The 23,497-nt window shown below is 36.1% G+C and overlaps 1 protein-coding gene across 1 annotated transcript in view; it reads left to right on the forward strand.

Annotated features, from left to right (window-relative positions):
• Positions 1-22,857, forward strand: part of LOC150081784 (potassium voltage-gated channel protein eag-like) — a 134,819-nt gene extending 111,962 nt beyond the window's left edge. The window contains exons 7-10 of the mRNA XM_090380319.1: positions 1,013-1,212; positions 6,016-6,268; positions 12,592-12,788; positions 21,763-22,857. Of these exons, the coding sequence (XP_090236445.1) occupies positions 1,013-1,212; positions 6,016-6,268; positions 12,592-12,788; positions 21,763-22,842 (1,730 nt within the window). The 3' untranslated portion in view covers positions 22,843-22,857. The remainder of the gene's footprint in view (positions 1-1,012; positions 1,213-6,015; positions 6,269-12,591; positions 12,789-21,762) is intronic.
• The last annotated feature ends 640 nt before the right edge of the window (positions 22,858-23,497 follow it).

Below are 23,497 nucleotides of genomic sequence, written 5' to 3' on the forward strand. Positions count from 1 at the left end.
GATCGACTGAAGAACATACACAATTATAGACAATATACTGACGCCTTAACACGTAACTTAACCTGACGAGGAGCACAGTCAGTTGATTTGCCGTTTGCTGGACAATAAACCAAAATTAGTGTTAAGTTACACTTCCTGCACTTTCATCTCAACTAATTCCCAGAAAATATAGGTAACTGAAGTGAAAAGCAGAGGAAACGATTACATTTCGATATAAAAGAATGGAAAAACTACCAACTGGGATTGAATGTTATTTTTATACCAGGCAGAGGAACCGTTTCCGAAACTAGCTGCCCGAACAAGTAAAAAGAAACTGTATTCTTGACCTAAACCTGTGTATAAGGAATCCAGTTTGCGACTATCAATGCTTGACAGGAGGTTTGATATATTTGTTTTTACCAATTTATGCCGGTATTTTTAATATAAAAATAAGCTGTTTGCAAAATACAAAATAAACCAGAAGTACCTATTTTTATTTGTAAAAAATTCTGACATCACAGAACAAATTTCAAGTACACTTTGAAATTACCATTAAAAATGCAGTTCAGATTTTTCATCTGCAGTAAAACATAAAAGAACTTTTCTTAAAATACAGACTTAATGCATGTTTTTTTTTTTTAACATACAATACTTATGTTATTCGTTCTGTGTTATGAAGGTCGAAATTGAATTCAGCCCACAGGAGCCAAAAAATTGTTGATCCCTAAGATATATTGCATAAATTCATAAAGTGAAATATTTCACATGAAACTTTTGCTTGTTTTTCCTTTATAATTTTCTTTTTAGAATCAGATGCATTTTCGTTTATTCGGAATTGTTTTAGATGTTTTTTTTTTTTTTTTTTTTACACAGGTATGTTAAATAGATGTTTTTATATGAATGTTTTATATCGTGTTTTTCGACACGTATTTATTTAAATATGGCCTCACAGATTTCATGCAATTTCTGGAGTAGTTTTAAGTGTGTTTTGGACGCTATATAACCTTTAAAAAGTGTTTCATTTATTTCACAGCTCTGTTATATGCTACGATATTTGGACACGTGACGACCATAATCCAGCAAATGACGTCTGCAACTGCGAGGTATCACGAGATGCTGAACAACGTACGAGAATTCATGAAGCTGCACGAAGTACCTAAGGCGTTAAGCGAAAGAGTTATGGACTACGTGGTATCTACTTGGGCAATGAGCAAGGGCATTGATATAAAGAAGGTTAGCTATTTCTTGAGTTTTGAATACTGTTTAAAAATACAGTAATTCGAGTAGGAAAATAATGAAACAGTAGATTTCCACTATGCTATTATTTATGTGAAATATCTCAGATTTCATTTTTTCAGTAGTCTTATCCATCTTACTTATTGTTCGGCGTTTCTGTCTTTGGACAGAAACGCCGAACGATAAGTAAGATGGATAACATTTTTACATCTTACCTGTAGTTTCCAGAAGGAATGGCATCTGCTGCGAAATCCCTTGGCAGGTGATAAGTTCCAAACAGGCAGAGATCAAGAAGTAACTGTTTAAAAGATAGAAGTTACTCTCAGATTTTTATTTATTTATTATTATTAATTTATTTATTTTTGTAATAATAATGGCCGCTCCATTCTAAAACAGCATGGACCGTTTTAGCAGATATAATGAGATGAACTTCCCTCTCAAAATAAATAAATAAAATGAAATAAAAAGTAAAGAATTAAATTATTTTCAATCTGAACTGCAATGGAATTTAAATTATCATAATTGTGTTTTCAATTAATGTGACTTGTGGGAATTTAGTACTCTCAACAAGATGCTTTCTAGCTATACATTTACACTACATGTGGTTATGCAGTGACAGCCAATGTTTGGCATTCCTGCCATTATCGTACAGATCACTTACTAAGGCAGCAACAAAGAGCCACTTTCTACGTCAGTCATTAATGAATCACAATGAGCTACCATCCAGGATCAGTCACTAAAGCATCACAAGTGACCATTCAGGATCAGTCGCTAAGGCAGTGCTATGAGCTATCATCTAGATTCAACCACCAAGTTATGGATTTTCAAATCATTAGCAGCCACAAATTCTTCCAAAATGCGAACCCCAAGTAGTGCCATCTGCAATATGTCACTAGGTAGAGCAACGAGCCACCATCTGGAGTGTGTCATTAGGTAGGTAAAGATCACCATCTGATATGTCAACTAGGTAGCACTATAAGCCACCATTCACAATCAGTCGCGAAGATTACTCAGTAGCATAATGAACCACCATATAGATCAGCCACTAACTGACAAACAATCTCATCTGTGATTTGGTTAGCCTAGTTCACACAGCCAAAACCATGATGTAACAGAACCGGATCAAGGTTTGCTAGAGTAGGCCAATGACTGTGAGAGACCCCAAAATTTCTCCAAAGCTATCCAATTCTGTAATCCACAACACGAAATCCCTGACAAGCACTCTGTCCTCAACTTGTCGCTTCACTTCACCTGAGATTCAAGCAACTTTCTCGTCTTTTTTTAAAAAGTTTTTTCTAACTCCCAAAAAGCAATATCCTCACCTTGTCACTTCTGTGATTGTTACATCAATGACATTCATGGATTAAATTAGGAGTAAGCAGCCCATCAAATATTCCTAACACTTTACTTCTCGTCCATTATTATTCCTAATATATTTAACATAAAAAATTGCGTTCTTCTGAATTTATAAGCATATAGCTCCCCAGCGTAAATTCGTCGAGTCCGATCTGTAATCAGTTTTCAATAGATTCATATAGCAACGTTCTCTGCCTATTAAACACAACTCTTGCAAACTCCTGGAAAACAGGAAAGTTCTGTTTAAAACCAATTAGTAATTGTTCATCGCCCTCTGTCAAACTATTCAGGCATGGCACCCTGAAAGTCAGTTCTGACCTAAGATCTGCATATTCCTGAGAGTAATATACGTGATCCCAAGAGTCGTCAGAATCACAAAACAAATTAATTCCTTCAGATATCCCCAACTGATTTAACTTTACGAAAATGGATCAACGACATGCCATAAGAAAAGTATATTGCAAAGCTGGAGCAAACCATGAACATCCCACATAAGCAGCATATTTTTTATATCTGGAAAGAACTTCTGAGTAAGCCTACCGAAATCCTCGCCTTTTCCTTCTTGGGATGATTTGCAATTGCTACAGAATGGAAGTAAAATATAAAGAAGGGAAAACTTTGTATCTCTCACTTCGCTGTCCGCGCATTTAACCAAGAATGGCACGTCCATTAAGCAGACTAACAATTTTCAGTAACAAGTACAATAACAGCCATCATAGGCGGAGGATAAGATAAAAAGGCTTATTCCGATTGTTCAACTGTATTTTATTTATTGTATCATATCGCGTAGCACTGTAGGAACTACAATGGGATCGTGAGGGAAGTGTCACCAATTGAGGAATTTTGGAAAGAAATAAGAGCCAAAAATACTTTTATCATTTAGCGTGCATTGGAATTTCTACAATACATACTACTCTTATCATATCCGTATAGTTCCTAAAATATATCGCGATATGATAAAAGTATTATATTTGGGCATGATTTCTTTTTCAGTATTCCTTAAAGGCGAACTTCTTCAGCGACTCCAAAGGAGTAGGGTTCCTTGAGTTGCGCACCCATTTTTAGAATCATATACAACATTCAGGAATCATCTACATTGTTCTAATACATTCAGGAGACTTTTACCCTTTCTGGAATATTCTTGAATTCTAGAAATTTGTGTGTCCTATTTCTTCTCGTACTCACAAGGGAGAAGAGACCTTACCTCATTCATTTTACTCAATCCCTTCAGTGCCTTATACGTCTCTATCAGATCTCCCCTTAGATGTCTAATTTTCAAACTTTGCAGTCCGCACTTTCTAATCTGTTCTTCATATGTGCATCGCTTACCACCAATCTGGTCGCTCTTCTTTGAAACCTCTTCAAAAGTTCTACGTCTTTTTTAGTGACGTCTCCAGATGTGAATACAATATTCCAAATGCGGTCGAACTAGCACCTTGTAAAGAGGGCCAATGATCCTTCTCTCTACTAGCAAAAGGGCTATAATTCAATAGGACACCATGTACCTTTAGCCGCCTGTTTACATTCCATGGAAAATTTCGTGTCAGATTGAATCATAACACCTAAGTCGGTCTTTTCCGGCTTTTGCCACTTTTAGATCCTTTCTCTCTAGCTTATACGTGAAACCAGGATTTCTGTTCCCCAAATTCAAAACTTTTCAAATTCAAAAATTTAGAAGCATTAACTTCAGCTGATATTTTTCGAACCATATATGCAACAGACAAGTCTTTTTAAAACAATATGTCCTGGTTTGAATTGTGAACTACCCTTCCCACCGTCAAATCGTCAGCAAAATTTAACAGCTTACCTTGGATAACCAAATTAATATCATTTTAGGAAAATTATAAATATGAGGGGTCTCATCACCGATCCGTGTGGGACTCCATTTGTCTAGTTTGGAGGCTGGCCATTCATGACAACTCCTTTTAGCCAGCCTGCGTAGGATCTTACAAGTAAATCGAAATTATTCCAGTTTTCTTAACAGCTTTCTATGTGGGGCAGTATCAAATACTTTATCAAAGTCTAGATATATGATATAATATCTATATATTATATATATATTTATTAAAGTCTAGATATATAATATCAAAATTGTTATCTGTATCGAACTGCTTAATGACTACAACATAGTAATTTACCAGATCGGTCAGGCATGGCCTCCTGTTAACAAGCCCATGCTAGGATCTATTCAAGGTATCACTTTTTGCGGGATGGTCCGGATTTACAGAAGTTAAACTCACTGGCCTATTGTTACCTACGTCTTCTTTAGTACCACCTTTATGGAGTGGAGGAACATTACCATTTCTCCAATCCAAGAGAACCTTCCCTAAGTCTAATAGCTTTCATTAATATTTGGTTTGATAACACTCACTTCCAGCAGTTTTAATTACAACTAAATATGGGCGCTCTTCTTGATTAATATATCTGTAATCCAACCCCTTCCGAACCAGTTGAAATACATGCACCCGCTGGTCAGTTCTATTCGTAGTTTAGCTCCAAACCTACAGAACTAACTTCTTTTTCTTCATTTATCCCTTCCGTTTCTGTTATTTGAAGCAATTTTCCTTCTAGTACGTATTTCTTGAAATTTGCAATATCCGGAAATTTAAATCCAACTTCAATAAGTACCTTCTGTTTTCGCAAAACTCAACAAATGTATGGTAAAAGAACAGAATAGGTTTAATGAGTTACCTCTCCTGTTTTGGTCACCACAAAAAAGGAATAATTAAATTAATTAAATTTCAAAGTTTAATTATTTCAGTCAATTTATAATTTTTTTATATATTTTTTAAATTTAAAATGATAATGTATTTTAAAGACGAAATGCACAGGGCATAATAGCATATGGGATTAAATACCTATATAATATCGGTGTAGATATTCCATAATTTACCTATGAATTAAACTACGTACGTAGCGTAAAGGCATCGTTTTTTAATTGTATCTCACATATATATACCCAAATTTAAATTAAATATATGTTTAATTTAAAATATATCACTTAATCGAGACGATATAATATTTTCTAGTATCATTCTGATAACTTACAGGAAAATGAACAGAAAATAAACGCAGTATTTTGGAAACTTTTGAATCATGTCAGGAATTTCAAACTAAAGTGTGCTTTTAATAGGAAAATGTTGTAAACGTACAAAATAAAATACCAGAAACCAAAATATAAAACTTCGACTTGTCAGGTTGTGATATCTAATTCTATACGAAACTCTTGTCTTAAGAATTATTCTCTTTTTTAAATGATCACAACAAAGCACTGTTCATGTGGAATTCTGTTAACAGAATTTACACTGATTTATTCGATTACTTGATCACAGTTGAAAAACTAAACGATGGAAAAACATATCGATTTTTTTCCATTTATATTTAATGATAGGCAAGGTGATACTCACGTTACTAATAAAATAAAATAAAAACTTTCTCCTCCAGGTCCTTAGTTACTGCCCCAAAGATATGACCGCTGACATCTGCGTTCATCTGAACCGAAAGGTTTTTAATGAACATCCAGCATTCCGTCTGGCAAGCGACGGCTGTCTTAGGGCCTTAGCCATGTACTTCAGTATGGAACACAGTGCTCCAGGAGATCTTCTTTACCATACTGGTGAAAGCATTGACACCTTGTGCTTTGTGGTGACAGGGTCACTAGAGGTCATCCAGGACGAAGAAGTTGTGGCCATTTTAGGTAAGACTAGCGTTGTTTATAAGGATACTGTTTAAGCTAGCTCCAGATCGATTTATTTTATCATATGGTATTTGTTTTTTTCTTAAACGGGATGTCCACCTGTTGTCATTTTAAGAAGAAATTCTTGACGAACTGTTATTTTTCATTGTAATACTGTCATACAATTATTAAGTGAAAATTTCTTATTGGAACTAAGAAGTATAGAAGAATGTGGTTTCAAGAATTTTTTTGTTATATTTAATATTCCATGAATATTTAATATCACCGCTTTGATAGGAAAAAAGTTGTAGCTTTTCCTTCGGTTTATTTAATTCAAGCGGAAAGTTTTGAATTTCAGAGTGATGACAATGAAAGTCATAATTTTTGATGCGATAAATACCGTTACAGTTAAATACTGATTAAGCCAGAGAATGTTTTCTCTCAGAAAGTAGAAGACAAAGTGTGATTTTTGTCTTCAGGTCCCTTTCCCTAAAAATCGAAAACAAATAAGAAACATATCCATATTCTGTTCCTTATAAAATAAGGTTATTGTTCAAATCAAAGTAAAAGCTGCATAAGAACTCCAGAAAAAACAGAATAGGAACGGACCGATTACTAAGAGCCAGGACTAAAGACACTAAAAATTCGCAGGCTCTAACAACTGTATCCCTTTCTCTGGATCTAACAGAAAAGAGTATTTATTTAGGCAAGCGAAGGTAGATTAAGAGAAATCTTTGGCAAAGGATGCAAAGAAAAAAAAAACAAAGACTTCTTTACTTATGGAACATTTGAAGGAAGAGGATGAATAAAATTGGTTTACTTCTTATCAATGGTTCAAATTGTTGATGATGTTCCTCCGGTTTCTGACATAAAAGGAATGAGTATTTTGCATCTACATTCACGAATAAGGGAAATGAAGGCTAGAAGGTTATCAAACTGTAACATGGAGCTAAATGATTTTGTTAAACTGAGAGAAAAGTGGGAAAAAAATTGTTGAAGTTAAACATAAGAAAGGCACCTGAGGTGGATGGGATCTATCCAGTTATATTAAAGGAGGCAGCAAAGGAAGTAAGCAAAATCTTAGCCGTAATTATGTAAAAATCCTTGGATTCAGAGGAGGTCCCTACGGACTGGAGATGTGCGAATATATCCCCAATTCACAAAGTGGTATCAACTAGCGATACGAATAATTATAGACCTGTTGGTTTAACTTCTGTTCAGGGGAAAATAATGGAGTCATTGAAGAAGTAATGCAGGATCACCTAGATAAGCCTGCAGTAATAGTTCAGACATAGCATGTTAAGGGGAAGTCTTGTCTAACCAATTTGATTGGATACTACGATGTGGTCACAAAAGGACTGGATGCAAAAAATAATTTGATATCATATACTTGGATTTCAGAAAAAGCTTTTGATACTGTGGCACACAAAAGACTGCTGTATATATTGGAGAGGTATGACATTAAGGGCAAGTTGCTGCATCTACATGGATAAAGGGATGGTTAAGTGGAAGAAGACAGAGTCTTATTAGCTGGATATTGAAAATGATAAGAGAATGAACGGAAAGGAACTGACAGTATTAAAGTTTTGAAGAAAGAGTTTATCCATATTGTGGAAGATTAAGTTAGGTTTTGTGGGTGCGGGGGTTATTCGAGTAATCTCTGTATATAAATCTAGGTATGTTTCAGAGGTTTGGCGCGCTATTCTACAAGAAAGAATTAGACCGATACCAACTTTTCAAAATGTGCTTCTTTATCCTTCAGAAGGTTATAGGATCGATTACAATGCAGTATCTTCCACCAGTTCCCCACTCTTATTGAAATCTGTATTAATTCTAATGTGAAGAGGGAAAAGTCTGATCAATACCAAACTTTCAGCATACTCGTATATTTCTTCGGTGGTACCTTGGAAGCTTTGAGGACTAAGTATGATTCCACAGTTTTTCAATTCCGCCTGATGAAATATTATTCTGGACTCTTGAACAAATTACACGTCGACAGGTTAACCCACATCCCCTTGTACATCTCCTTTAAAAAAAAGAAATTATACAAATCCGACGACACGGCCACCCATCAAGTGGACATCATATAGTGATGCTCATGTGAGGAGTAGCCATAGTAAATACTTCTTGAGTAAATGCTTCTTCTTTACCTTCAATTTTGTCCACTTACAACCTATCTTTTACAAGAGAATTTTGGTAAGCTAAACCAGCCAAAGTTGCACTATCATTCGAATTTGATGATTTAAGCGCAGGGGTCCCCAAACTACGGCCTGTGGATATTTCAATTAGATCGTAAAAATTAATGTTTATATTAGATCACAATAAAATTTATGAACAACACATTTTACAGATTATTTTAACATTCGTCTGTTAATTAATAGTTTTGACGCCTCTGTGTCGTCAGGTTAGTCGTGGTAGATATTAATTATTAATTCTGTTATTTCAAAGCTATTCTTTGAAACATCGTTAAAATAATCCGTTAATCTTGACCCTATCATTAAATAGCAATAATAGGCGTTAGAGACAGTAATTAGGGATTTCCTAATCCCTTGCCAGCCTGCCCACCAATCCTAATGGAGAGAGTATCGGAGCAAAGGTCACCCTAGGCTTCCACTCTAAAACAATCCCGGATCCAGAATAATACATGGCACCAGCAGCATGGTCTGATGATTTGGTATCGGTAAGATCCTAAACCAGCGTGCACATGAACCCTGATTTTTCAGAGTATGGGAGCAAAGGTTTCTACACAAATCCCGGATCCAGGATAAAAACATGACACTATCCCATTGGTTAATGGGGTTAATCCCTCTGCTATAAATTAACTGTTGGCAGCCTGTATGCACATAAAGTTTCTGGTAGCACCAGCAGGTATGAATTTAATCGTTTTACATTACCTTAGATTTCCTGTTTTCTATTGTAACAGCAATTCAAAACTTAATACTTTAGAATCGTAATTTGCAAATTGTAATATTGGTAACTGTAACTGCAATATTCTAAAATATTCAAATTTGTAGCCCTTTCTGTTCTTTCCACAGTATGGTCTGATGATGGGTATCGATAAGATACCCGAAACGTCACCTTATTAAATTATATTATAATTAATAATATAGTTTTATATTATACCATAAAACTAAGTTTTATGTTATAATAATGTCGTTTATTAGGCAAACAGCCTAATAAACTATATTATTAATTTCAAGTGATATTGAATATAATAATAACTTTTATATTAAAATATTTCATAAAATTTTAAGACACGTGGGTGCTTACTTACTTCAATATTCACGAGTATATTTTTTTTTATTTCAGTGACCCCATAAAAATGATATCGAAAAAAAGGAACGTTGATGCTGTGTCGCCTTTTTAATGAGCTGTGGCCAATTAATTACTTTTTTGCACTGCTCAATGATACTTGCACGTGTCTTATTTTCAATGAAGCCTTGTAGATGTTCAAGGAATATAAAGTGAAACGCCATTACACCACAAAACATGCCTCAAATTACGATAAATTTCAAGGAGCTCTGAGGCAGAAAACCTCCAAGAACTAACCCAAATTTTTAAAGTCAACACAAAACAGAAGATTGGAACTTTTACTTATCAAAATTTACCTGCAGTTAGAGCTAGTTTTCGAGTCTCCGAAATCATTGCCGAAGAAGTAAGGGCCTTTACGGATGGAGAACTTGTAAAACGAATTTGTTTGGCAATTGCAGAAGAAGTATGTCCTGAGAAAGTAAAGAATTTTTCGTCTGTAAGTTTATCTTCATCAACTCTAAGCAGAATTGATGATTTAGGAGCTGATGTTCAAAATCAACTCGTAGAAAAAGTTCGTGAATTCACACATTATTTTTCAATAGCAACTGATGATAATGAAGATACAAGCCATACAGTTCAATAACTAATTTATATCAGAGGTGTAAATCAAAATTTTGCAGTAACTGAAGAGCTAGTTGCATTAAAAAGCTTGAAAGATACAACAGGTGAAAATATATTTTTGAGTGTGTCAGAAGCAATTGATACGAATATACTTAAGAAAGGCACCTGTGGTGGCCTTTCTTGTGTATATTCATATTCTCAAATTGAATTGGGATTTGTTTCATCGGTTACGCTGGATGGCGCTAAAAATATGGTCGGTACTAAAATTGGGTCCATTGGTCAGCTTCACAAATATCTTGAAAGTAAAAATATTAAAAAAAACCAATGCAATTTCATTGTATAATTCACCAGCAGTCTTTGTGCAAAAAATGTTTGGACGTAGTCATGTCAACTGTTAATATTAACAATAAACTTTATTCGCAAGACTGCTGTGAATTACCAGCAATTCAAAAATTTTCTTGAAACTATTGAGGCTGAATACGGTGATTTGTTGTACCACACTAAAGTACGATGGTTAAGTCGCGGTAACGTGTTGAAGCGATTTTTTTGAACTTAGGATCGAAATAGATCTATTTATGAACGAAAAATCGAAACCTGTTCGGCAACTGTCAGATCTCAATGGTTGTGGAACCTTGCCTTTTTAACAGATATATGTGAGTGAACACCTGAATTTTCTTAATATGAAACTACAATGGCAAGACAAACTTGTCAATTAATTGTATTATAATGTGAAAGCATTTGAAACAAAATTGGAGTTATTTAAAAGTCAACTACTTCGGAATAACTTTTTCACAATTTATCTAAAAAATTTTATCCCTAGTTGTAATTTTTCCACTGAAAATTTTGTTAAAAACGTTAGTTTGTTGCAGGAAAATTTTGTGGATAGATTTTTCTGATTTTAAAAATAATTCAAAGATGTTTGAACTTTTTCAAAATCCGTTTGACGTACCCATCAACGATATTGATGAGAATTAGGGTTGGTAGATCTTCAATCTAATGATGCACTGAAGACAATATTTAAAAATGAAAATCTAATTCAATTTTATTCGACATTATCTAAGTCAGATTAACCAAAAATTAAAAAAATTTCAAGAAAGGTTACATCAATTTTCGGAAGTACATGTATATGTTTTCAAAAATGAAATATATAAGATCAAAAATACGATCACGTCTAACTGACCCGCATTTACATGACTTTTTAAGAATTGGAACCAGTACTTTAAAACCCGATATTACGAAACTTAGTCGCACTCTACAGCCACATTAATAATCCCATTAATTATAATTTTGTTGTATTACTAACTGTATTTTTGTGATTAATACACTAAATAAGTAATAATTAAAATTTGATATAAACAAACTGGTATATTTTGTATTACATATCCATCGATTTATTTTTGAATCTGTAGATATAGTTAGGTATACAATTTGTTTCTCTGCACAACTTTAATGTTATGCAGAGAATGTAGTTTTCATTTCTTCGACACGCCAAATATTCCAAAAATTCATACGTGGCCCGCTTCTCTAAAAGTTTTGGGACCCCTGATTTAAGGAATGAATATTTCGATAATTTCCATTACTGAAACCTCTCTATTATTAATTCATTAGCTTGTCACTATCTTTTACTCTCACGAGTATGGCAGGACGACAAAACGATGAAGTAAAAAGGAAATTTGAAAAATGAAGTTCATTATTTGCCACCAGTATTTTAATCATGTGGCCTAGTTTTCCAGTTTATTTCTATTTTTAATTTTCACTCACGTTTTCCTTCCACGTTTTCAGTTGAGAATTCTATCAGGAATGCATTTCTGAATGGTTGATGCATTCCTAGTAAATTATAATTTTTTATTCCTTTCATTTTGATTCTTTCTCAAATGCAAAGTACAGAGATGATAGATGAATTATATTATAAGAAGCACTGCCATTAATTTAATAATATGAGCTTACCATTTCTAACGGCTTACCCAAATAAAAGCAGCTAGAATAAATGGAATTTACAAAAAAAAATCAAATAATCAGTTTTAATGTTTCTTTATAATAGATGCCACATTCCTTTCAAAATAGGTTCACTTTTCAATAAAAATAATGCATCGAAAAAATGTTTTCTTTTCCCTATTGAAAAATATCACCATTCCTGATTTTATAAGCCTTTGAAATGATTCATATGTTCATCAGTTTCTCTTAAATTTATCAAAGTTAACTGAGGTATACGAAAATTCTGGGACTCCGAACGCCCAACCAAAGTCTACCTAAAATCAAACTGGTTGGAATATAAAGGTTAAGTTATGTATAACATTACACAAGTTAATGTTTGTCCTAAAATTAAAAAAAAGAAACAGGCTAATCTCTTTCATTTAGAATTTATATTGAGACTTTTTCACTTCGTTTATTGATCAAGTTACCTATAAATAATAATTTATATATTGAAATATGTTTATAATGAAGTTAAAGGTATATAATCATATCATTAGGTAAAGGTGATGTCTTTGGAGATGCTTTTTGGAAAGAACCCACTATCGGTCAATCATGTGCCAATGTCAGAGCCTTAACTTACTGCGATCTTCATGCAATAAAAAGAGAAAAACTTCTGGAGGTGCTTAACTTTTATCATGCCTTTGCCAACTCCTTCTCCCGGAATCTCATCTTGACTTATAATCTTAGGCATCGGGTATGTATAAACTGAATGCCTGTTTACCATTATATCAACCTAATACTTGTTGTTATCATATTATTAAGATCTATTTATTACTTTTTATTCCATCATGAGGCCTAAATCTAGGTGCGTTGTAACTCTCGTCACCTGCGTTCCATTCGGGTAGACAGGAGTGCTGATCTTATTCTTTCTATTCATTATGGTGAATTGGGCTGATTTAATTCAATTCGTGGATAAATTGAAAGATCTGAAACAGGACTTGAATATTAGTATTAGCCATATAGTGCAAGGAAGCCACCGGCTTATGCTGCACAGGACAAAAAATGCAAAAAAGTAGATAATAAAATGGACAAATTATGAGCTTCCCGTCTCACGTAGGTTAACAGTTGATATTTCAGTTTCTTCACACTGTCAAACTTAACTACCTGCAGAGATAACTTGTCCCAGTAATCAACAACTCGGTGGCTAAAAGAAAACTTCCTGAAATATAGTCTAAACCACTTTCCCTCCAATTTGATTTATGGCACCTCGTTCCGGAATTCTTCATAACAATGAAAATGTCACCATTTATTTTACAAATCCCTCTCAGGGCGTTATAAACCTCAATCAGATCTCCTCTCAGATGTCCAGCTGCAAGATCTATAGCCCACATAATTCAAGCCTTTTCTCCTACGGTCGCCATTCTTCCGATCTCACCATGCGAATTGCCCATCTTTGAACCCTTTCAAGAAGCACAATGTCTGTTTTAGATTAAGTCTTCATACCTGGACACAATATTCTTAGTGCAGACTTACAATTTCCTGATGCAGTGGGATTATGACGTCCCTATCTCCATAGGCTATTGTTCGATAAATCATCAATCGGACACCATGGGATCTTTTGGCTATTTAGGATTATTATTTTTTTATTTTATTTTTCATGTAGTATTGAATCCAAAATTTTAGCGAATTTCCTTGACTTAATATATCATAAAATAGGTGGGAGAAATGGATCTACAATGAAAGCACTGCATATTTTTAGAACAAATAGGAGAATCTATTAGTCCCGTTGCAGCTTTATTTGGTAGTGCACTAATAGTTCCTATTAAAAATAGGAACTATTCGTGGATAAACTGAGAGATCTGAAACAGGACTTGAATATTAGTATTAGCCATATAGTGCAAGGAAGCCACCAGCTTTCGGTTGCTTATATCGTTCCTTTTTCTTCTATGGGGATTATTCAATTATTATTATTTTCTTTCTCTTTCCTCCTAATGGGGTCTGCGTGGGTAGCACAGTGGTATCGTCACCGTCCTCCCCACACCAGGTGGAAAAGGCCCGGGTTCGAATCCCGTCGATGACGCGAGGAATTTTAATGAGCTTTTTTCATTCCGTAGCTGAGTTAGTCGGTCTCGGACGTAGATAGCAAGGTTTTTTCCTCAGAAACTGGGGTTTTTCGTCCAACAAAACAGAAAAATCGACCATAGCACACATGCAATTAACAGACATAAGACACGCAGCATGGCAGATGAATTTAATTATTCGGATGGCCTAAAAATAGTTCTTTCCTCCTAATAGGATTTTTTTCTCATCCTGCGACGGGTACTGGTACCGGGTACTTAGGATGGTTGTTATGTCTGGTTACTATTATTGGTCGAGGAACTTTCTGACTATCCTATAGGCGTTCAGGATCGCGGCGTTTAAAAGTTCCAAGTAACTGTTTTTTGCGACGCCTATTGCCGCTATCTTATGAAGGCTCTTTGGCACCATTCCAGAGTTAAGACGGTGATCGGGATAGTCATTACCTGTTCCATATGCCACATTTCTTTGATTTCCTCTCTTAGGTCAGTGTACTTACTGTTCTTTTCATCGTAGGTTTTCTGGAGGTTGATGTGTTGGGCACCACTGTATCGATCAGGTAAGTAGCCATTTCTTGATGAAGGTTGTGTGAGATGTTGTATGGGATCGCCTTGTCCGTTATTATGGCGTGATCCCAGTATAGTTTGTGATTAGGGCTCTCTAGCAGGACCTGGGGTTCGTGCTTATAATGCGATACACTTTCTATGATCAACTACTATTTTTGCGCAAGCTTCTGATGTATTATCCTGGCGACCTGATCATGTCTCTGAGTGCACTTCGCCTGGTGATAACCCTGCATCCCGCGGTGATGTGTTGGATTGTTTTGTTTCTGGGACCAGGTGGCATGTGTCATCTGTCACTCCGGGGGCCTTGGCAATATATTTCCTGTAGTTCCTGCTGTTAATTACCTGGTCTTGGATGGCGAGCATAAATCCTGCAGTCTCGGGGACCTCGAGAGCCATGCATTGGAACCCAGCAAGGTAGTCTTGATGGAGGTCATTGTAGTGTCTACCACGGAGCGACTTTGTTTTCATATTTGTTTCTTCTGTCCGTGCGAATGGTGCGGCTGTTTGTCTGTTTTCCTTATGGCTTGTTATATTGGTATTGTGGTTTCCTGGAAGTAATCCCTCAGGTATTTAATCGCCTTTTCCGTTGTTAAATGAGATCTGTCAAACCCCTCCCTCCTTCTTTCCGGACTATGGTCAGTCACTCGATAGCTGACTTCGGGTGATGTTGGTAGCTCTTGGTCATCATTATCCTGATCGATCTCATAATCTCCTCCAGCTCAGTTTTGATCCAATCTATGATACCGAAGGAGGCTAAGTAGGTGTTTATGGCTCTAACCATGTACCCGCTATTCACCTTTAATTTAGCAGGCTTCTCAGTCTCCGATTGTATTTAACAACATAAGTTTGTTCCATTGGAAAGAATTTAAAAATTATTTGAGCTCACTGTAATCGTCAAGCAAAATCCCTACCGTTCACCACTGACAAGAGTTATTTCTTTGAATAAAGTGTTCCGTATAAAGTGTGAAGGGCTTGCGACTGTGGAAATGCAGTAAAAAGAAGGACACGACATTTGCCATTCCCATCATGTGCAGGGAACCTCAGGATCATATTGATGACTGCTACTTTTGTTCCGTAAATATAGCAGATTATGTTGTTGTTGTGTTAGGATCTCAGGAGCATCAGCGACTAAGGCCATATCCGTATATAATGTCTATAAATCGCGTGTATTCTGTGCTCGATTTTCTGTTTTCTAGACGAAAAACCATAGTTTACTGGAGAAAAAAACCATGCTAATCTCTACAGAGACCGACTAACTCAACCACGTTGTGCTACACGGTAAAGAACTGCCAGTACCTATGCCACCAAAATCTTGGGGGTATTGGAAGTAGTGATGAAGGTGCAGAAGAAATCGTTTTACCAGATATCGCGGAACCATGTACTTCGTATGATGTGGACTACGAGCCAGAAAAAGAAAAGGCCTACACTACATTTAACAAGAAGAATTAAGCGACTTGATAAGAGACTTGGGCATACCCAAAGAGAAGGCTGAATTACTCGGAACCAGGTTACAACAGTGGAACTTACTCGCCAAAGGTACAAACATTACAATTAAAGATATTTTGCAATGGAAAACATGTGTGTCTGCAAAGACGTCGTTGGTCTCATGCACGAACTGAACATTGATCACAATACCTCTGAATGGCGTTTGTTCATTGATGCATCAAAGCGAAGTTTGAAAGCAGTATTGTTTCATAAAGGAAATACTTTACCATCAATTCCTCTTGTTCATGCTGTTGGCCTGAAAGATGTCCCAGATTCTTGCTGCTATACGTTACAATGACTATGGTTGGAATATTTGTGGTGATCTCAAAATGATTGGACTGCTTGTTGGGTTGCAAGGTGGTTTCACTAAATACTGTTGTTTCCTGTGTTTGTGGGATAGTCGTGCAACAGCCAAACGCTATGTCGTACAACACTGGGATAAGAGAGATGAATATATTCCCGGCAAAAGCAATGTAAAGTATGTTTTACATTGGTTGATCCACAAAAGGTTTTTCTTCCCTCTTTACACATCAAGCTTGGACTGATTAAGAATTTCACTAAGGCACTGGATAAAGAAAGCAGAGGAGTCGCATATTTACTGAAAATGTTTCCAAATTTATATCATGCAAAACTGAAGGAAGGAATTTTCATAGGTCCTCAAATAAGAAAGCTCCTAAAAGATGAAGAATTTCTTCATACTTCTGGAACGAAAGTTCCAGAGGTATGACGAAAACAAATTTATCGGGTAGTGTTATTTCTTGGCAGAAATTCGCAAACGGGCTGCTTACAAAGTGTTAAGGTTTTGCCTGCAATGTACAGTATTCTGTATAAGAAAAATCTTACGAGTAAGTAGCATAATTGCTCCGAGATAATTGCTCTAGCAACAGAGTGAACAGGTGTTTCAGCGGATTGAAGTATGCGATGGGTTGTTTCCTCCTCTCTTCATATATCTTAATTCAAAAATCACACAACGTAATACATAGACTGTCGAAATAACGGCACATTGAGATGGGAGCGGAAAAAAAATAATAAAACGGCATGTCACGTGATTACTGTATTTTGTTTAAGTTCGCCAATTTGAAAGTAAATTATGGATTGATATCGCGGATTATACGCTGTTTTACATTTATTTTAAACTAAAAACCCCTCACTATGGCTCCTAATGTTGATAAACCTCATACAGAGGAGAAAAGAAGAATAATTAAGAACATTACAGCTTAGTGACAAACTTGATATAAACATAGAAAACAGAACGGGCGTAAGTAGGAGTGTATTAATGGCAGAGTATAATACTGAATCGTCAACATGTTTATGTTTTTTTTTTATGTGCAGTTAATAAAATTGCATTCTTAATCTCTCTTATTTCTTTTTTTAGCCTCATTATTTTTGCATTAAATATATTTATAATAAAACTTTCTAGATAACGGAAAAATCGAAATAACGGCATTTTGAATCTCCGAAGGTGCCGTTATTCTGAAAGTCTACTGTCTTTAATTATTTTTTAATGATAACATACCGCGTATCGTTCCCCTCCTAGCTTATTAACTCCACCTTAATAACTCAATATATGACGATGAACGAGATGGATAATGGTGTCGAACTAACTGTTAAAAACCCAATTTTACTAGGAATTTTGTACGCTTTCACTGACAGCATTAGAACTCGTTATGAGTGTTGCCTAGCAATAAAAGGTAATTGTCGCCTTGATAAAGTTCACGCCCTCCTCTTCCGGATACTTATTTTCAGGTACACGAGATGATTTGCATATTTCATAAATTACATAATTTACCTATAAGTTTAAATACAGTACTGTTCATTACTACAGAACCATGCAAATTTCGCTCACTTCTTTACTTTCTATGCCACACTATTACACTTTTGTTATTTATATTTCTAAATAAGTTTCCACCTTATGAGTTTAACTGTTTTTTTTCTATTTAGGTCTCTGACCACTCACTGCGTGTGATGGTAAATGCTGTCCTTTTTCTAACTTCTCCATTAATGCTGGTGTTCCCTAAGGTTCAGTTCTTTCTCCCACTCTTTTCACTTTTACATATTAATGACCTTCCATTGGCTAGAAATCCTATCCAAAGTTTTACTGATGTATTCTTATAATAGCGCATCGCATCCCACCTTCCAGTGTGAGAAACCTTGCCCTGCACAAACAGCTTCAACTTCTCGAATATCCACTACCAATTCCTTAAATGCTGATCTCCAAGTAATTTTCCAGTGAGACAAAGATGAAAAAAAAAAAAGAAAATTATTTATTAGAGCCACCGGGAAAGTTATCTGATGTACCCAATATGTAGTACTGTGTCTGTAAATTGCGTGCGTTCTCTGGCCGATTTTCCTGCCTTGCTGGACGAAAACCCCCTATATATGCCTAAAATCGACTAACTCAGCCACGAAGTGAAAAAAGCCCAAAAAAGTTCCTCGCATCATCGACGAATTCGAACCCGGGCCTTTTCCACCAGGTTTGGGGAGGACGGGGACGTTACCACTTTGATACCCGGGTAGACAATAGATAGGGCAAAGATAACTTTAAAAAAAACAAAAGAAGCGAATTGCTTCTTTTTTTTTTTATTATCAACCCACTGCAGGATGGAAGCCTTCTCAGCGATTCATGTTGAGGGAATGGGCATAATCTGCCACACTGGTTCAGTGCCGGTTGGCAGATCGACCGTATTTAGCACTCAGGGGCCTGAATCCCGGTATACTCAAAGAGCGTGTGCTATTGCACTCCCGCTCCTGACCACTCGGCTACGGAGGCAGGGGGATATTCAGGGATATTCATGTGTTGTTGTGGCGGATCCCAGGGTTTCCCCCATAAGCCGCTATTGTACTTCTTGTGTTGAAGCTTATGCCAAAACCGGCCAATTTGTATGTAGTGTGTTGGACGTGTAAGTATTATGATGTGTTCTGTTGTTATGTTATCGGCCGGTACCTGGCTCTTAGCAGGTAAGAAGCAGTAACACCTGGTCACTACGTCTCACCCCCCATCCCCGCCACGTGGAGGCGGCCAGGATCAATTATCTCCTGCTGGGCAAGCCCAGGGCATAACACCTGAGAGTGCCCGAAAAAGAGAATGAAGTGGAAAAAGAGGAATACAGAGGGAGAAGTTTGGGATCTGGGGAGGTAAATGGATAGAATAGAGGAGAATCAACAGAGGGACTCTCCAATAGTTAGAAGTGAGAAGAAGTAAAGCAAGAATAAAGTAGGAAGAAGTGGGGAAGTGGACTAACTTCTCCAACCATGGAGACCTATCTCATGGAAAATCCCATCCTAGGAACTAGGATCAGCAAAACATCTTAATTAACAGTTTGCCTAACCCCTTGTAGGCAGAACGTCTTCAGTTGTTGAAGAAATAATTGATCTTCTAACAAAAAACACAGTGAAAGCAAATTCCACGAATTCTGAAAAGCTCCACAGAAAGACACTATGTGCAAAATGTACAATATCCTCTTCTTCAGGAACACAGCAGAATATACAATATGTACAGATTCGTCCAATGTAATGCCAGGGTAATGCCATAACCTGGCCCAATAAATAAAATGTTTCAGGGTTAACGCAAAAGTAATATACATGTCCAAATCCTAGATGAGATCACATTAGGCAGGGTTCAAAATTATGTTTTAAAAAGTTCTTGCCTAAATACAAGCTCTAAGAGAGCCCAAAAAGTCTAAGATAATCATCCAAGATAGTTAATAACAGAGTTACTAGAAAAAGTCTGTAATATGAAAAGTCACAGTGGTCACATGTCACTCACAAAGAAATATTAATTCCAAAAACTATGAAACGCTAAAGGCCAAATAATATCTCGATGAGTAGAGCAAAATTCCTTATACAATAAATACCTATTCTGCTGAAAACAGTTCCACATCAAGAATAAGTCTATTATAAAATCCAGGAAAGTATAGTGTAGCACTTAATGATACTAATCAGTTGCAAATATAGAATCCAATCAAAAATGAGAGATATTTCTTTCCTAATCCAATAAAGGATCCAAGAAATCGCAGGAACAGTTAAACTAGGACCTAATTTCGGTTCTTCTTTTAAATGCACGAGAAGCAAACAAACACATTCATAGCATTAAAAGCTGTCTGAGACTCAACCAGAATTTTATTGTTGCTGGAGTCCAAGTTAGGAACTACACTAAGTAGGTCACGTCGAAGATCGTTATAATAATGGCATTGATGAAGAATATGGTTAACAGTTTCTTCCTGGCCACACAAACAAGATGTTGTTGGTGAAAGTCCCAGTTTGTGAAGTTTACTATTTATACTTCCGTGGCCAGTTAATATAAACATACCATATAAGCCCGGCGAAAACCACTTTAACTCCTCCTTTTTAATTTCCCTTGCTACAGGCAGAAAGTCCCTTGTGACTGCACCAATATCAGATGAAGACCACTCCTGCTGCCATTTTGCAATAAAAATTTGCCTTAATCTTGTCTTCTCAGTCTTAATGGGAACACTTAGATCTAATTGGATGTTATCATAGGTCAATGGTATTTTCTTCAAAAGGTGATACTTAAGGTAGCGGTACTGAACTTCAAAATGGACAGGTAGTTTCCCAAGCAAAACCTGAAGAGCCATCGTGGAGGTAGTTCGACAAGCTCTTGGCTACGGAGGCAGCTATTAATTTCAGTCTTTCTAAAACTCAACTCTGTCTTCTATCATCTCACAAAAAGGATTCTTCTGTTCCTATGCTGTTTTTCGCCTACACTCAGATTTCTATACATGGTCACATATCTATTACCCTGACTTCTAATATCTTTTTCTTGACATAAGCACATCACAAATATTGCTTCCTCTGCATATAAAGAGCTTGGTTTTTTCTTTCGGTCTCGGCATTACTTTTTCTTCTAAATAGCTACTCGCTGTGTACAAATCTAAAATCCGCTATACTACGGAATTGTTCCCACATTTGGACCGGCGCCCCCATAACCTCTCTAAATCTTACAGACTGCATTCAAAAGAGGGCGTTTGGGTTAATTAATGGCCCTTCTCTTACAAAGTCTCTCCACTCTCTGCCTCATGGACATTCTGTTTTTGCTGCATGCCTTTTCTATAGATACTTCCACGGGCACTGTCCAGAATTCTATAATCCCCACCCCCTTTCCAAACCAGTCTGAACACGTGCCGCAACCAGTCAGCATCCTTTTACTCTCAAACTTTAAACTCACAGAAACTCACAGATCCAACTTTTCATCTTCCTCATTTATTCCTTCAACTTCCTTTTTCTGGAACAACCTTCCTTCACACGTATTTTCTGAAAACTACAATCAACAGAAATTCAAGTGTAATGTTAACAAGCATCTTCTTTGATCTCAACGTTTAACCCATGAACAGTACTAAGTACTATAGGTTCTAATATCTTTCGTGTTTGTGGTTTTTATGAAAAAAAAATTATACATACTTTAGTTTTATCTATCTGTGTTTTTACTGGTTCATCAAACACGTGAATGAACAGTTCTGTTGCTTTATGTTTTAGTCACTTTTGCTTAACTCCGAGAGAGGTTATTATATGCTATATTCCTGATATAATTTAAATAAGTGAAATTACATGCATACATCGATTAATTTTTATTTTTATTTTCAGCTAATATTCCGCAAAGTAACAGATCTGAAACGAGAAAGGGAATTAGCAGAAAGGAGAAAAAATGAACCACTGCAGGAACTATCACAGGACCACTTAGTGCGCAAAATATTTTCCAAATTTAGAAGGAATGGCCATGATCGAACAGGAAGTGGAAGTCAAACGACCTCATCACCGACACCGGATGTTGAAAAAGGAGAACGACCATCGGGTGTAACAGACAATGAACCTGCTAAGAGTGGAAATAAGTTTCTGCAAGTATCTGAGACTAGCGAGACAAGAAATGGCCCTACCGGTAAGTTAATCAAGTGGGCATCAGCAGATGATCAGACGAGTGACAATAAAGAAAACCATGTTAATCTGGACAACCTTTTAGTAAAGAAAACAGACTCACTCATCAAAATGGAACCTAAATATCCAGGTATCGGCAATCGAGGAATGTCGAAATGGTCCAAGTTGCTAGGGAAACAAGATACTATAGAAGAAAATTCTGCAGTAGGAAACGTTATGTCATCCAGCAATGCAAAGACAGAACAAAAAATGATCAAAGAAAGTTGTACAGACAACTCAAATACAATAGATACGATATCAATCAAAACTGCTTCTAACAGTCAATACCAGAAAATTATTGCCAATTTAATGGATATGCGAATAGATTTAAAAGCAGAACTTCAGCGCATTAACAACAAAGTTAGTAAAATTGATGAACAAATATCTGAAATCTTATCGCGCCTTTTAAATTCTGTAAGCGACAGTGGACCGCCTCCGCTTGTACTACGTACTGATTCCATCACTAGCCATCCAGATTCAGTGAAAGCATCAAAGTTCGATCACACCAAGCATGTCAGGAGTAAAAGTGGTGGGAAGAAAGATACCCCTGCAAGCAACTGGACCAACGAGAAATCATCTCATTGCCCAGCTAGAAGAAGAAGCACACACAGTAAAAAAACAAGAAACAACCAAAATCAAACATCTCCAACAGAATGTGTTGTAAGGGCGATGCTTGAAAACGAAATTGAAGAACAAGAGAGAGATGCAGACGGTACTACCAGAGACTATTCAGACAATGAAAAAGAGCAATAAGTCAACTCTTTCGAAAGAGCCCAATTATAATTGTAGAAAATTTCTCCTGCTAATTCCACGCAGGGCACTTCGTGTACTGACTTAAACATAGCCCTTCGTGTCTTTTTTTTTTTTTTTAATTTTTACTGTGCCTCTCTTGAGCAGCGTATTTATGTAGCTCATGCTGTGCCTTAAAGCCATAAGAATTACCAATAGATAAAATTTAACTCTAATAATGAAATGAATTCTCTCTTAGAGGAACAAAGCTCTACTCACAGTAAAAGCTATTTCGTTATGAAACGAAATGTGACCAAAAAAAGATTGTTATTATGCTGAAATGGTTTTCCAGCTTTTCATATGATACAGGAATAACTGGACAATGTGAAATTGATTTCACTGTTATTAGATAGATAGAGTGGATGCATTTCATTTCGACTGCTTACGAATTATATCCGACAATATATATCCGTATGTAGGCTTTCATCCTATTCGAGATACTAATTCTAAAGAGCATGATAATAATATGAAAAGGTGTAGATGACATTACTTTTTTCTCATATTAACTCTAAGAAAAATAATTCCTCCCTTAATGCATCTATAGGAAAACTGCTAGGAGGAACTTTAGTTTTCACATGATAACGCAGAACTCCATTGATGTGAAGCAGACGAATCAAAT

The sequence above is a fragment of the Mastigoproctus giganteus genome, chromosome 8 (assembly GCF_048544385.1).
Source record: "Mastigoproctus giganteus isolate SK-2022 chromosome 8, ASM4854438v1, whole genome shotgun sequence".
Taxonomy (NCBI): Eukaryota; Metazoa; Arthropoda; class Arachnida; order Uropygi; family Thelyphonidae; genus Mastigoproctus; species Mastigoproctus giganteus.